At 39.1% G+C, this 16,808-nt stretch overlaps 1 protein-coding gene across 5 annotated transcripts in view; it reads right to left on the bottom strand.

The window, feature by feature from the left end:
• Positions 1 to 16,808, bottom strand: part of NEDD4L (NEDD4 like E3 ubiquitin protein ligase) — a 339,936-nt gene that overhangs the window by 145,823 nt on the left and 177,305 nt on the right. For all 5 annotated transcript variants that reach the window (XM_036874900.1, XM_036874901.1, XM_036874903.1 and 2 more), the window contains 3 exons: positions 5,712 to 5,793; positions 2,895 to 2,933; positions 375 to 428 (listed from right to left, as the gene is read on the bottom strand). In XM_036874900.1, coding sequence (XP_036730795.1) covers positions 375 to 428; positions 2,895 to 2,933; positions 5,712 to 5,793 — 175 coding nt within the window. Of the gene's footprint in view, positions 1 to 374; positions 429 to 2,894; positions 2,934 to 5,711; positions 5,794 to 16,808 lie in introns of those variants that run through there.

Raw genomic sequence — 16,808 nt, 5'->3', positions numbered from 1 at the left:
CACAATCACATGGTCTGGCTTACACATAAAAACCCTGAAAGGTTCATTTACATGAGTAATGGCGGCGACAGATTTGCATATCGTTTGTATCCCCAGAAGCAGAGCGTAAGCATACATGGTTTGATAAATCACCAGTGTGACTTTCACAAATATTAACGACGATACAAACATACACGTATACAAATAAACTGTCCTACCCATATCAAAATGTTTGAATTATGAACATTAAACTAGGAATGGGACAAAAATGGTCTTATTGAGGGACATGTATACTGGCAGAAGTACAACATAAATATAGGTTTTTAAAAGATGTTGCTCTAAAAATTCAGTTTTTGAAAAAATGAAGCAAAAATGAAAAATTGGGACCCACTTACCAGTCTGTTTTCATCAAATACTTCAAACAAGAGTCTGTGATTAGATGGGTTTACCTATGAGGGACAGAAATAATATTTTTTAAATGGGCAGAAATAATTCAAGGAATGAAATAAGAGACTGAAAGAATAAAATGCTTTATAACACACCCAAATCAACTGTGTAATATAAACAATTAACCTGCTCTTTCATCAACTAAATCAAGTTTTCTATTATTGATTTCTATTATTATTCTACGCCTAATATTTAGACATATCAGAAGAATAAAACGCTTAATTTTAAGCTGCTTTTCCAACATAAGAAAGGATAATTCTAAGTAGTTTTTAACAGTTGCTAAATCTCCCCTAAAAAGGCATCCTCGTGCCTGTACACCAAAGGCTACATCCTCACAAAGGTCTACGCCTGAGGAAATTTCTTAGGCCTAATAATAAAAGCAGTGATAAAAAATAATGAAGAAAATAGTAAAAAGCGGCTCTTTACCATTGTGTGCGTACTTTTTAGGCACTATCTCCTTTATTAAATATCAAAAACACATGATCTCATTTATTCTCAAAGCAGCCCTATGATGATGTATAACTGTCTCCCCAATTTTACAAATGAGGAGCTGAGCCCAGCAGGGGCAAGTAACTGGCCCAGGAGCTGGTTATGCAGGGCAACCAGGAGCCCCACCAGGTCTGGCCTGCGAGTCTCCAGAGCCCCTGGTTCGAGCCATTAGAGAGACAAAGAAATAAAAGATAGCTCCTCTTCCAGCAACTGTGGGGTCAATGTCAGAGCTACTGGGCTTTCGATGTCTTTTTGCTTCTTTCTGTCTCTTCACCCAAACCTCACTGAAATAGCAGAAATCATCCTTCAGACTCAAGTATTCAGTATCATTTAGTTAAGGACCAACCACGTGTGGGACATGGTGGGAAGCGTTCTCATTTCTATCATTGTACGTAAATCCTGGAAAACAACCTTACCAAGTGAGGATTCCTCTCTCCTAGTGAGAGATGAGGAGGCTGTGGGGAGTGCGAGTCTTTGGGGGGGCTTCTCCAGGGTTGGAAAGGATGTAAGTGGTAGGACCCAGGTCTACCATCACTAAGTAGAGGGAGGGAGAAGGGAATGAAATAACATTTGATGGTACAGAGAACACGACTTGTGCTTCTGACCCCTTGGCTTGCTCTTAGCCTAGTGACGGAGCAGGCAGGTGGGCAGGGGGCTTAGTGTCTGTTTGAAAGCTCAGTGAAGGGTTGTACTGCTGACCAGTGCGTCCACAGGCCGTTGCAGAAGCTGGCATACAGTAAGCACTCAATAAAGATTTGTGCAATGAATACAACAAAAATGTTTTTTTAAATGCCCCACCAAAAAAATCGAGTTTACATATGTTTAGAGCTAATATAAGCTGAAAAAAACCTTGGATGTACTAAAATTTACAGAAATGTGGCCAAGGTGTTAAACTGAAAGAAGTCTAAGTAATTTGGAGTATTACAAGTGGAAAGCTGTATCTGAGAGTTAGCTACGGGCCAATAATATCTATCTGCCCCCATTACTTTTTCAGTCCTTCATGAAGTAATTTAAAATACATCTGGTAGAAACTACACATAGGATCTCACCAAGTATTAAAATATCAATGCCATATTTTAGCTCTGAACATAATAGAAAACAGATGTCGTATATAGCGATCTAAGTTCGGAGTACATAAGATACCATTGTGACTGAAAGGAAGAAATCAGGACCAATTATAACGAGTCTAATGGTAATATTGTTCTTTGGGAAGCTACACGAATCAGAAGATCTTATTTAGAGCATTTCTGGAAGTAGAGTAGTTTTTAATATCACAACTATACAGATGATAAAAATTAATTCATCCTGAAGAGAAAAAAACCCTCTTTTCCATTAAATACCTGAGCAGCTTAATATTTTCAAAATTTCAGTACAAAAAAAAGCAACTGCAAAAACTCACTGAATAGTAGTCTCCATTAATTCACAGAATTCAGTCTTTCTACACATAGCTCTTCTAGATATTAAATATAAAAGGTTGAGGAAATTTACCTAATTTGGTGATATTTAAACTCCAGAAGTAGTTTTATATTACACATATACACTGAATCTCTGAATTGTAAAAATTTTCCTTCCTAATTGGAACATGATTGGCAACCTTTAGGCTTCCTTTTAATCATGTTGCTTCTACTGGGTTCGTGTCTCATAGAAATAATTAAGCTCTTGTTTTAATTATATTTTACCTTCCTTTTTTTTTTAAAGAAAAACTTGCATAGAAAAGCTAAAATATGGTATTTGGTTAACTTTCTTTTTGTTTCCCTCAAACATCCCAAAATGAAACAAGTCCAGATTTTGTCACCACTAGTCACAGTCTTTGAAAATTTGGGGCACATTAGGAAGCTACCCAACCATTTCTCATCTTAAAAGGAATTTCATAATAAAAATTTAACAGATATCACTCAATGTGAGTCTGTTGTGATAATATATCAATCTAGTTATCAACAACAATTATTACCCGCCCCCCCCAAAAAAGAAAAACTTACTCTAAAATAAAATTCTTCATTCCACTTTGGGTTCAGCGTCTGGAAGAGAAATCATCTTGTAATTTATTTTACAGTCTTTGAAACATTAACAGTTACTAGTACAATGCAGTCCACACAGTTGCTTCAACTTTTCCTTTTCCCCCCAGTAAAAGAACAGCTAAGAGATTTTCAAAATGGCAATAAAGGAAGCATTTAGTCAATTATCTGAGACTATTCTATCAACCAAACTAGATGGGGATGGGATGTATTTATGAAACAGATGATCCACAGGTAAGAAACCATAAATTTCATGCTATCAACCAGCAGGAATAACGTCAGGGACCTACAAAGAGCCATCATCGTGAAAACAAAGATATTCTTCAAGAAATTAACACTGATATGATTATTCTATCAAGAAGGAAATGAACTTTGCTTATTTCCCTCCACCTGCTACAAATCTGTCTTGGAGAGCAATGAAGCAGGTGGCAGAAGGGTGACAGTGTTCACTATTTATACAAAAACTGAAATCTGAAGACTATTTTATAAAGAACAATATTGATGATCAGATTATGTAACATGAAAAAACTCTGCCAGTTATAAACCAAAAGTGAACTCTTTTCCCCCAAATAACCAGGTTTAAAAATATTCATCTACCTATCCTTCAATCCTCCTCTCTACCCATCCACACTCATCCATCCATCCATCTCCACATCAATCCATATAAATATACATCTCACAAGGACATGAAAAGATACTTTTGTCCTCAGCTTCGATAAAAGATGGACTACCAAACAGCCTTTGAAACTAAGATGAAACATACTATGGGAGAATACATTTACACGTGTGTTTGTGCATTTGGACATGCATCATACTCTGAAATAAACACATCTCTCAAAAATTCTATGTAAAAATTTGAGACTGAAAAATCACCACCTCACCAAGGACTGCAGATATTTTAAAGTTAGAATGCTATTTGTCTTTATCAATCTATTTCCTTTAAAAACTAGTGCAGGAAGCAGCAGCAAAATAAGAGCAACACAAAAGCACCATAAAAAAATAAACTGAATTTGTACAACATTGAACTGGCATTAAAGAAAAAAAAAAAATCAGCAATTTCCCCACCCACAACTCAACGGGGCGTTTAACCCTAAATAAAGGGGTTTCACACTTCCAGCTGTGAATCGAGCCGGGGATGGTAACGAGTGAGAGGGCTGGGAGGAGGAAGGGGGAGAGGTGGGTGCAGGCCCAGGTCCGCCACGGGCTGCAGCCGGTCCGGAGCCCAGCTTCACGGAAATGCAGAGGGGGAGAGGCAACGGACAGGTGAGGGAAGGAAACAGACAGGTGAGACCACAACACGCATGAGGGACCAGGCACCCGGCCACGAGGAGAGGACGATGAAAACAGTTCTTAAACCCGGGCGCAGCACAGAAATACTAACCAGGAGGCTGGCTGCCGAGCGAGGCAGACAGCGCAGCCCCGGCTACGCAGCGACACCCTCTACGGTGGAGCGGAGGGAGGAGGACCTCCCCTCGGAAGGAAACACATTTCAGTATCCCCGATCGCCGGCTTCGGTGGCTTTGGTGGCTTTGGTTCTCTGCTCCCTCCGCGTCTGGCAGGCAATCAGGTCCCCGACTGCCTTCCCTGCAAGGCGGGCCTCCCGACCCGCTGGAAACTCAACCAGCGGCAGCGCCCAACAGGGAACAATGGCCTCCGTCCTTCACAGGAATCCTCCCCACTCATCAAAATACGGGCTCCTGTTCGCTAAACTGATTTGCAGTGCCAGTCGAATGCCAGGTGGAAGACACGCTAGACTGCTGTGTCTTCCTTACACAAAATGACCTGGCCGCAGACCCCTGGCGTCTGCACGACGGCAGGAGAATTACCATTTTTTAAAAGCCATCACGCTCTCCAGGAACTGCTTATCACACAGAGTGTTAGACTGTTTACCCCGCAAAGGTGGGGAGGGAAAAATAATAGTAATCTATAAGTAATACTAAAGCACAGATAAGAACAGTACTTCTGATAGAAAACATGCATCCTCAATAAATGCTCCAAATATGGAGTAAATATATGTTTTAATATATGTTATAGATAGATATACAAAAACATGGAGATAAATGGATTAAGATATAATTATGGATATAAATCTATGTTCTAATATATTTTATAGATGTATATAAAAGCATGGAGATAGATGAGTTAAGATATAAATATGGATATAAGTATATGTTTTAGTATATTTTATAGCTGTATATAAAAATATGGAGACAGATGAATTAAGGTATAATTATGGAAACACATCTTTAATGAAATCATGGGTGTAAAATTTAGATAAGTGAAACATACACACACACAAACACACACAAATGTGCAGTTTTATTGTTAATATTTTTTATTTGTTTTTGTGTAGCTAAGCAAGTATTTTGCTTCCTTTCGTAATACCTGTTTTGAGTTAAACCATTCCCTTTGTGCCTACCAAATCCACAAGCCACTCCATTTCATTAAATGTATTTTAAATTGCTTTAAATTTCTTTTCATAAACTAACAAGCCAACAAGAAAAAGTCCTTGTTTTGCTTTATTCTTTGCAGGGAAAAAAATTTCTACTTGTAATAATGCATATTTTAATACTGTTTTTATAGTCATTTAACTAAAAGCCAAAACCGGTGTCTTGGGTTAACTCTGAAAACTTTGAATTGAATTTATAGATTTCATACTGAGAGATGCTTAAAATGCAAATATTGCCATCTTAAAATATAAACTTCTACAGAGCTCAAAGACATAATTTAATGAGATTTAATTATGACTTAAAAGATGTTTAATTAAGGATGGACGCTTACCTTTTTAATTGTTTTTGTCTGTACCAAAGCAAGTTCTCTATTCTCATCTGCTACGTACAATGAAAGTTTCACATACGGATCACTGTAAGAAAAAATAGGATTATACTTTTCATTTTAAAAATACAAAAAAGAAAGTAGCCACAACCTAACTGAAAATGCAAAAATATCACTTAATGGCCAGCTTGTGTAAATTTCACAAACTAAGCAGTAACATTTTTAACATGCTTATAACTAGGTAAATATACTGAGGAAAGTTTTTATCACCTAGAACCAAGGATGTTTATTTAAAAGCAAAACTAACATCAAACTCATATTCTAATTTTAAAGATCATCTTCTCTATTCTTAATTCAAAAGAATTAATCTCCCATAGTATTTTTTCTAAGCACAATCAGATTCTGAAAAGATTACAAGAAAAATTATTAAAAGGCATATAAAATTTGTTCAGACTAGTAAAATCTAGCTAGAAAATTTAGTTTGCATCTTATTTATATTCTGATTTCCATTACGTTGGTAAAAATTATTTTTCTTTCAGTAGAGGTAAAACAGGCATTGTTCATCTAAGTCAACATATATCATCTTATAGATTAAAACAAAAACATACACACAAAAAATTAAAGCCCAGTAAGTCAACAGAGTTGCCCAAAGTTACAGATTTTACTAAAGTCTTGATTAAATTTCAGGTTTCCTGACTACAAGTTCCAGAGTTCCTATCATTTCCTTGGGAAACTGAAAACTTTTAGCCAGAAGTATATTGAAAGGATTACTTAATGTGAATTATCTACTAAGAGCTTGGTAAGTCCACTCCTCACACGTTCTGGAGTCGCTAACACTGGGATAGCTCAAATCTAGTTAAACTATAAGAATTTGGGATCCAGGTTCTTCTGTTTCACACTTGAGATTCTTAAAGTCATAGGAAGGGCCTTCGTGTATTCAATCCCCAAATTTTCACTCATCTAATTATCGATAGTGGATGACTTATTTCTATCCAATTTGAGAGTTATCCTTTAGTAGTTATACACCACGACCATTAACCCTTATTTTGCAACTTCCAGGGTATTTCTAAAGATTATATGGAGTATCATAAAATGCTTAAGACTATATTGGTTTTTATTAGATAGCTCAATAAATATGCCGTGAAATCTCTTAAGGAAAGAGAATGGTGTGATAAAATGAAAAGTTTAGTACTAACAGGACTATACTTGATATCCAAAAAACAGAAATCAAAAGTCAGTGGAAAATATTGTTGGTGTCCGTGTGTAGTATTTATTACCCGTAAAATGCATCTCAGTGGAAGCTACAACCCATCTCCTTAAACAAACACACAAAAAAAACAATAGAATTTTCTCAGTTATATTCTGAGTAAATATTTTTATTTTTAACATTCTGGTTTAGAAGAAGGTATTAGTCAACCCTTTGTCACTTAACTATAAACCACAGATGCTCTTTCACTAAAGAACATCTAACCAGATGCACCTACTTCTCCTTATCTGGACACCCTCAGCCTCAGAATAAAGATGAACCAAGAACCAGAACCTAATCTAGGTCTAAAGACCCCAGGAACACCTTCCTAATCAGAGCCATGGTCTGGGTGATGGATCAGGAGTATAATTCTAGGTCAGTGGTTCTCAGACTTGAGCATATCAGAATTGCCTGGGAGCGGGAGTACTTAAAACACAGCTTGCCGGGCCCCAACCCCAAATACCCACAAAAGATCTAGTAGGTCTGGGGTGGGACCGTAGAACTTGCATCTCAAATAAACGCCCAGTGATGTTGGTGCTCTTGAGTCAGGAATCACACTCTGAGAACCACTGTTCTACATGGTATTTGAAAAGAGTATTTTCTAGTTATAGAAACCCATTTTCTATTTCCAGCCACCGCTATTGCTAAAAAGAGCTCACAGCCTGATATCTCTGTTATCTCAATAGGCTCCCAGTACGCCATGGAGGTGCATGCACGCTCGTACACGTACACACACACACACACACACACACACACACACACACACATTACAGAGAAGACAAAAAACTCTGCTGACTGCCATCTCTTTTTTCATGCCCCCTGGCTGTCACGATTGCTGCCTATTATACAACTGCAATAAAGAGCTAGGCACTCACTTTAATGGAACACCCACATTCTTCCTCTAATCATTTACTGACCTCAGTTTATATGCCCGGAATAGTTCACAATGAGTGACACATGCAGTTGGGGGTTGAGGGTGGGGTTTCTGAGGCTGGGACAATGTCCCCCAGCTGTGACAAGGAAGGCATGTCTGGGCTTGTCTTGAGTGTTCATCCAGGCAGACGTAGGTACTACGGTGACTATGTGAAAGATTGACCAGGAAACTTCCTGGAAGAGAATTCAAGGTGAACAGAGAGCCCTTTGGCCAAGGGTGGGAGCTGGTGAAAGGACAGTAAGGTGCAAGTTCAAGGGAAGGGAGCACAGGGCTTGGGATGGGCTGGTGAAAGGATGGTAGGGTGTAAGTTCAAGAGTGGTGGGGCTGGAGTGGGGAGGGGAGCCAGCTGTCCAGATCCGTCTCCCTTTCCAATGGTACAGCAGTACCACTCCCATCAACAAATGTTTACAGAGCACCGACTACACTCCCAGGAGTGGGCAACAAAAAGGATTAAACCATCAAAGGTCAAAAATGGACATTCATGGATAAAGAGGATGTGGTACATATATACAATGGAATACTACTTGGCCATTAAAAAAAATAATGCCATTTGCAGCAACATGGATGCAACTAGGGATTATCATACTAAGTGAAGTAAGTCAGAAAAAGAAAGACAAATACCATATGATGTCACTTATATGTGGAATCTAAAATATGACACCAATGAACCTATCTATGAAACAGAATCGGGTGCACAGAGAATAGACTGGTGGTTGCCAAGGGGTGGGGTTTGGGGAGGGAGGGAGTGGGAGATTGGGGTTAGCAGATGCAAACTATTATATATAGAATGGATAAACACAAGGTCCTACTGTACAGCCCAGGGAACTATAGTCAATATCCTGTGAGAAACCATATCACATTTTCAAATGGAAAACATGAAAAAGAATGTATATGTATATATAACTGAGTCACTTTGCTGTACAGCAGTAATTAACACAACATTGTAAATCAACTGTACTTTAATAAAAAATAAAACGTTTTTAAAAAGATAGTTAAAAAAAAAAAAGAGGACACTCATGAATGGCCTTCCCTAGCTCAGCTGAGTGAGGATGACGACATTTTCCCATTTCACCAAGGGGAAGGCTGGAGCAGAAAGCTGTGATACGAACAGGGCATCAAGCATCAGAAAGTGAGCAGGAAGATGCCGAGCAGCCTGAGCAGCAATCAGTTCTACCCCAACTATCGGCACACCTGAAACCAGCACCACCATTACCGTCACCACTGCCACCAGCCCAGCACCCAACCACCATCAAGCATCCACGCTGCACCTGGCGAATGTTTATATGCAGTATCTCATTCCACCCTCACCACAAGTTTATGAAGTTGGCACGTTTTTCAGAGGAGAAGGTGAGACAGAAATCAAGCAGCTTGTCCCACGTTCAACAGGAAGCAGGGGAGGTGGGAAGGAACACAGGCATGCTTGCTCCAGAATCCGACCCTCTGAGAGCATGGATCCAGCCCTGCTGCAATACACTGTGCTGACCACCAACAGACCTCGCTGGAAGAAATGTCCAGGGGCACGAGTTCCCCAAATTCTGGAAAACATTTTGTGCCGTAACTGCTATTACGACCTCATTTTTATCTTATTATCTTATCCAAGTCTGGTGGAGGAACAAGACTCTTGGGCTAAGTGTCTACCTTTAAGGAAGGTCACACCTTTGAGATCTTATCTCCTTTTCAGCACTCCAAATAGCCAGCTGTGTGACCTTGGACAAGCCACTTGAGCACGCTGAACCTCGATTTTTGTATCTCCAAAAACAAGTGGTTGGACTAAATCAGTGGTTTTCAAACTGCAGACTCGACAGAGCCTTAGTTCTGCATAACTACCTCAGGATAACTACAGGCTACCATTTCCACCTTAATCTGTTTTATATATGGGTTGTTCATGTTAGAATATTTTGGGACAGGGTTATAAAACTTAAAAAAATAAAGTTTAAAGCCAGTGGACTGGATGATTCCTTTTGGTTAGGATATTCTGAATCTCAGAATAATTCAAACTCACTTCTCTTCATCCGTAATAACAATAGCCCAGCCCATCCTAAGTAAATACGGATTGGCTTCCTAAAGATATGGCAGGAAGAGGGAATAACACCCTATCCTCTCCACCAGGGCATGAAGGGTGAAGCCCCCAGTTGTATGAGAACCCCCCCTTGATCATCACTGGGCTGGTATTTTCTTATACACGTTACCAGCTCTAAGCAACTTACCTATGAGGTATCAAAAACATATCACCTGAGCAATAACCAAGACAAAAGGCAGGCAGGTGTGCGTGTGTGTTAGGGGGAGGGGCAAGGCTGAGGGACGGCAAGCCTCATCACGAGCTTCTTTTCAAAAGCTTGCTTGTTGTTTTAACCCCTGACGACCTTCGTCTGAGTGTGATACTCTGCAGGAGTGGTGAGAGGAAGAATTCAGTTCCCAGAGACTTTTTCACACTGACTTGAGCCGTCTGATAGAGGCAGCAGTTCTGGAAGAAGCTTCTGCCCTCTGAAGCTCTACTTCTCAGATCTCACACTCTCCACACCTTTACTACGAAAGGACGGCCAAATCCTGAGGTCAATGGTAGGTTATGTTCAAGACTTACCTCCCCCCAGCTAGACCACCAGAAGGTTTAGGAAAGACACATAAAAACCTCATCAGCAGCTTGTATTACGGGGAGTAGACACAGGGTACAGCTATAGGGGTAGAGGTTCTGGTTTTCATGTCACTTCCTGTACACTGAAGATTTTTGTTGCTGTTATTAACCAGTAATACATAATACTTTTATAATTTTTAAAAAACCAGGAGGGGCATGGAGGGAAGTAGGCAAGAAGACCATCTATCCCCTCAGCTGGTACTTCTTCATTTGGTGCCCTTGACCATCTCCACTGGAGTCTCAAATCTCAACTTCCCCAACTGTCTAAGTGACCTTCAGACAGTCACTTAACCGCTCTTAACTTCAGGTGGTTCATGAATGAAACGGGAACGATAATTCTTAACTCAGAGCATCATTGTAAGGACCAGAGAATATTACGTATTAATATTAGTAGCCACTTCAGCACCAAACACACAGCATAAGTGCCCTATTAATGACAGATGTTGTAACTGATCCTGTTTTTGCCTCTCTTTCGAGACTTGTGAGGTTCTCTGTTGCTCCTTCCAAGCCCCCTAACTTCTGCTGTGATTGCTGATCTAATCTGACACTGATTACCTTATAGCATAAATTGGGTGCCGGCCAACCCCAGCACACTAAGTATCCCATGCTTCCTCATTATTCATGCTGTGTGGAAGCCCCATGGGGATCTGGGTGGAGAGGATCAAACTGGCAGTATTATTTACAACAGAACTCAACAGGGTTCACTCCTGGCAACAAGTTACTGTCCTAGTGGCTGGTGTTCAGTGCAACTCATTAACATTACTCTCTAGGAAGCTCAACGCTTTGTGGTTTAGAAGAGAAATGATCTAAAAATGTGACTAATTCTATATAGCCACACTTTTTTGTTGTTGTTAGTCAGTAATGCTTACAGTTTATTTATGTGGGTAGCACTTAAAATCTGTTATGCTTTCATGGTTACATTTTCCACACTAAGCATATATATATATATATATATATATATATATATATATATATATATATATATATATATATATATATATATATATATATATATACACGCACAAAAGTAACTGACACATAGCTAAAGTTAATAGTTGTTCTCTCTAGATTACAACTTTATGAATTATGTTTATTTTCTTCTTTGTGGTTTTCATTTTTTTCTAAATTTTCTACTGTGAGCAAGTACTACTTTTATAAGTACAAAAATTATGAAAATAGCAATAATAGTTACACATACGCTACAACTATAACATACTCTTCAGTGAGGCATGGAATCCTGCAATTTCATGGCTAGCCTAAAACCTTAATAACAAACCCAAAAGAGCTTCAGATGTTTTTTCTACCCAGAAAATTGCCTTAAATGGGTGACTACTGAAGATATTTGAAAGAAATATGCACATATATTCCAGCCTTTGACATTTACTGAAAGGCATGAATTACACTTTGAAATACATCACTTGTCACCAACACTGACAATAAGTTGCTCTTAAATATGTATGACCTTTCAACAAATGCAAGAAAGCAATGGGTCTACTACAGACAGATGCATTTTTACCTTTGTCCAAGGTAGGTAAAGAGGCATTAAAACTTTATAGCTTAGGTGGAGGCATAACCCTCCCAGACTTCAAAGCTCCAGTAATCAGAACAGCGTGGTACTGGCACAAAAACAGACATGTGGATCAGTGGGACAGAATAGAGAGCCCAGAAATAAACCCACACACCTACCGTCAATTAATCTTTGTCAAAGGAGGAAAGAATATACAATGGGGAAAAGACAGTCTCTTCAGCAAGTAGTATTGGGAAAGCTGGACAGCCACATGTAAATCAATGAAGTTAGAACACACCCTCACACCATACACAAAAATAAACTCAAAATGGCTGAAAGACTTAAATATAAGACATGACACCATAAAAGAGAACAAAGGCAAAACATTCTCTGACATAAATTGTAGCACTGTTTTCTTAGGTCAGTCTCCCAAGGCAACAGAAATAAAAACAAAAATAAACAAACGGGACCTAATCAAACTTACAAGCTTTTGCACAGCAAAGGAAACCATAAATAAAACGACAATCTACGGACTGGGAGAAAATATTTGCAAATAATGAGACCGACAAGGGCTTAATTTCCAAAATATACAAACAGGTCATACAACTCAATAATAAAAAAACAAACAACCCAATCAAAAAATGAGAAGGCCTAGATAGACACTTCTCCAAAGAAGACATACAGCTGACCAACAGGCACATGAAAAGATGCTCAACACTGCTAATTATTAGAGAAATACAAATCAAAACTACAATGAGGTACCACCTCACACCAGTCAGAATGACCATCATTAAAAAGTCTACAAATAACAAATGCTGGAGAGGGTGTGGAGAAAAGGGAACCCTCCTACACTGTTGGTGGGAATGTAAATTGGTACAGACACCATGGAAAACAGTATGGAGGTTCCTTAAAAAACTAAAAATAGAGTTCGTATATGATCCTGCAATCCCACTCCTGGGCATATATCCGGAGAAAACTATAATTCGAAAAGATACATGCACCCCAATGTTCACAGCAGCACTATTTACAATAGACAAGACATGGAAACAACCTAAATGTCCATCAACAGATGAATGGACAAAGAAGATGTAGTACATATATACAACGGAATATTACTCACCATAAAAAGAGTGAAATAATGCCATCTGAGGCAACATGGATGCACCTAGAGGTTATCATACTAAGTGAAGTAAGTCAGAGAAAGACAAATACCACATGATATCACTTATATGTGGAATCTAAAATATGACACAAAGGAACTTATTTACAAAACAGAAACAGGCGCAGAAAACAAACTTATGGTTACCAAAAAGGAAAGGGGGTGGGGGAGGGACAAATTAGGAGTCTGCAATTAGCAGATGCCAACTATTATATATAGAATGGATAAACAACAAGGCCCTACTGTATAGCACAGTGAACTATATTCAATATCCTGTGATAAATCATAATGGAAAAGAATATGAAAAAGAATGTATATATAACTGAATCACTTTGCTGTACACCAGAAACTGACACATTGTATATCAACTATATTTCAACTAAAAAAACCCAACAACTTTACAGCTTAGGCACATTCTGTGAAGCTGCTGGAAAATATACTTTTGGATATTTCAGGAATGACTTGGCTGTTTGGAGCAGCTGGTGGTTTGCCCTTATCCCAGCACCTTTGCAGTCACCCAAGTCTTGAAATGGCTAGTCAGGACCAACTCTCTCCTTGTCCTCTGCCATCCATAACCAGTCACTCGGGGGTCCCAACCTTGGGTCCTAGAGACCCTTTGGAGTCGGGGGGGGGGTGGTGGGAGCACTGCATGTGCATCTGTTTATCTCTGACACATAAATACACAGTTCTGTTTATATCTATGTAGATATGCAGTAGCCCATGAAAATATTTAAGCCAGAAGAGTTTGTTTTTAAAACAATTTGAATTAAAACCAATGTTTTCTTATCTTCTGCTAGTATAAATATCATTCAGTGGCAGTCACTAATAGGCAAAGTTCCACCTATAAATTACTAAAATGTTCATACAGCTGTCAAAGAAAGTGATGGTTGTGACATGCCTTTGTCTCCAGCATTTTCTATCACGTGTTTTTCCCGTATACATGCAATCATCAGAGATTAAGAAACCACTTTTCTTTTATGCTAGTAATAGTTTAATAGAGGGACTTCCCCAGCGGTCCAGTGGTTAAGACTCCATGCTCCCAATGCAGGGGGCACGGGTTCAATCTCTGGTCAGGGAACTAAGAACCCACATGCCGCCCAGCGCGGCCTGAAAAAAAAAAAAATTAAAAAAAAAAGAGAGCCAAGAGAGATAGCAACTCACAAAGCCATAAGGAAACAGGGAAACCAAAAACCGCTCCCTTATCAGAAACTGTTCAGTAATTAATTCCTCAAATAGAGTGTCCACCATGTGCAAAGGACTGTGGTGGACACCAAGGGGGGAGGTTAAAAAAGTGGGGGGCAGGGGGACAGAGGTAAACAGATGCTGCCCTCAAAGAGGCTGTCTACCCCTGCTCCAGAGAAACCAAAGTCAGACAAGAGTGAATGCATAAAATATGCAGATGTCGCCTTTATGAAAGTTGGGTATATACATATTCTAAGAACTCAAAAAAGTCACAAATGTTTATGTTTATTAGATGATCTGAAATGCAGGGACCATCTTATGAACAGAAATAATAACTTCCAGTATCATTTATTAAGCACTTTCTGAGTGCACAGCATCGTGCATGGTGCCTTATGTATACACCATCTCTGATCTTCAGAATAACCCTGGTAAGCAGGATGTTAGTAATTCCCATTTCATGGATAAAGAAAAGAAAAGATAATGTCCTAGTACATACGTGCACACATGAAATGCTGTGGAGCCATTAAAATGGTATTGATGAGGAACCTGATGTAATTGCCTACGCTTTGTTTACAAAGAAAGTTGAAAATTTTTAATTAAACTATACTAGCAATTAAAATTAAACTGTAAAAGCATATACACCTACTGCATTATAAATATACCAAACTATAAAATAGTGTTTATTACCGCATTTATGAGACCATGAGTGATTTTTTTCTTCCTTTCATTTCTCTCTATATTCCAAATGATAGAGATGGTCACTATTTAGGCTGGAACACTGAGACCGCAAGGTGACATAGGTAGTCCCTATGGCCAGCCTCTCTGCCCCTCCCCACCAGGGAAGTCTCACTGGAAATGGTCCCAAACAAATGGTAACAACCAGAAAATTCAAGTTAAACATACCAGATTTGTGCTGATAAAGTATGTGGGGTAAACATTACAAATTTAACGTCAATTTCTAATTGAACCACCACCTTCCTTTTCAAGTAACAGGGTCAAGACATCTCAAAGAGCCTTTAAAGAAAGGTATATAAACACACTCAGTGGAGTAAAAAGGAATGCCCTTTCTTAGTATCCCTGTTAAGTATCCTGTTGGTGAAATATGCTTCATCACCACTGGAATAGCGTCTATTTGTGGGACCCCTGCCAGTGAAGTGATGTTTAATTACCATGTCAACACTCAGCAATTCAAATCACGCACTTGTAAGAGAAATTACCAATTTTCCAAATTGATTAGACAAGACTGCACGAAAGTGTATCTTCTGAAAATACAGTTCAGAAACACATCACAGCACGTGCACATACTCAAACCACATGCACACAGACAGGTGTTATTCAACAACCTGAGAGCGTTTACAAAGCTTAGAGGGTTTTACTGCCTAATGTAGGTGGAATAACCAAAAGTAATCCATGATGAGATGTTTTAAATGTGGATTTCTCAGATTAGAAATGGTACAAGAAAGTTAAAACTACTTCGCATGATTCCTCATGCAGTATAGTAGTCCTCTCTCTTAATATGCAACAAACATTGTGGACATTATAGAAATCTTCAGCCAAATGAGACCATTATAGCAAATACTATAATTACATACATCATTCATTTCAAATTGCCGTAGGATAGTTCAGAGGTACTTTTATTTATTTCATTTTTTTAAAGATTTATTTACTGTTTCTTTATTTTTATTTTACTTTTGGCTGCATCAGGTCTTAGGTGTGGCACACGGGATCTTCACTGAGGCATGCGGGATCTTTAGTTGCGGCGCGCAGGCTCTTTGTTGCGTTGCACGGGCTTCTCTCCAGTTGTGGCGTGCAGGCTCCAGGGCTCGTGGGCTCTGTAGTTTGCTGCACACAGGCTCTCCAGTTGAGGCGTGTGAGCGCGGTAGTTGTGGCGCACAGGCTTAGTTGTCCCGCGGCATGTGGGATCTTAGTTCCCTGACCAGGGATCGAACCCGTGTCCCCTGCATCGTAAGGCGGATTCTTTACCACTGGACCACCAGGGAAGTCCGTCAGAGGTACTTTTACTCACTTGTCTTCAACCTTTATTCGAGTAGTCATGTTTGTTATCTTCCGAGGACTAGTCCAGCATAAAGCAGTAGGATCCGAACCCATAGGATCCCTACTTTAAGGACTCTGGATAACTAAAACTGCAGGAGTATATACACGTACTCACACCAAGACTATGTAGAGCTCAAGCTCACTTTATATAAACTTTAAATAGTCCTTAAAAGCTCTGGCTGAACAAAAATCTATATAATGAATCATTTCCGCATTACCTCCCATCACAGCCCCAGAGACATGGTTTCACGAACAGAGATTTTATCTGTAAAACAAGTGTTTTTAAACACACACACACATACATACACACAAACACACAAGTCCTACTATTGTTAGTTAAAAGAGCATTTGGTCTTTGTCAATAAATTTATCTGTGTGCATTTAATTA

The sequence above is a fragment of the Balaenoptera musculus genome, chromosome 14 (assembly GCF_009873245.2).
Source record: "Balaenoptera musculus isolate JJ_BM4_2016_0621 chromosome 14, mBalMus1.pri.v3, whole genome shotgun sequence".
Classification (NCBI taxonomy): Eukaryota; Metazoa; Chordata; class Mammalia; order Artiodactyla; family Balaenopteridae; genus Balaenoptera; species Balaenoptera musculus.
Note: the sequence above shows the minus strand (reverse complement) of the source record. Positions and strands in the feature narration are given on the sequence as shown.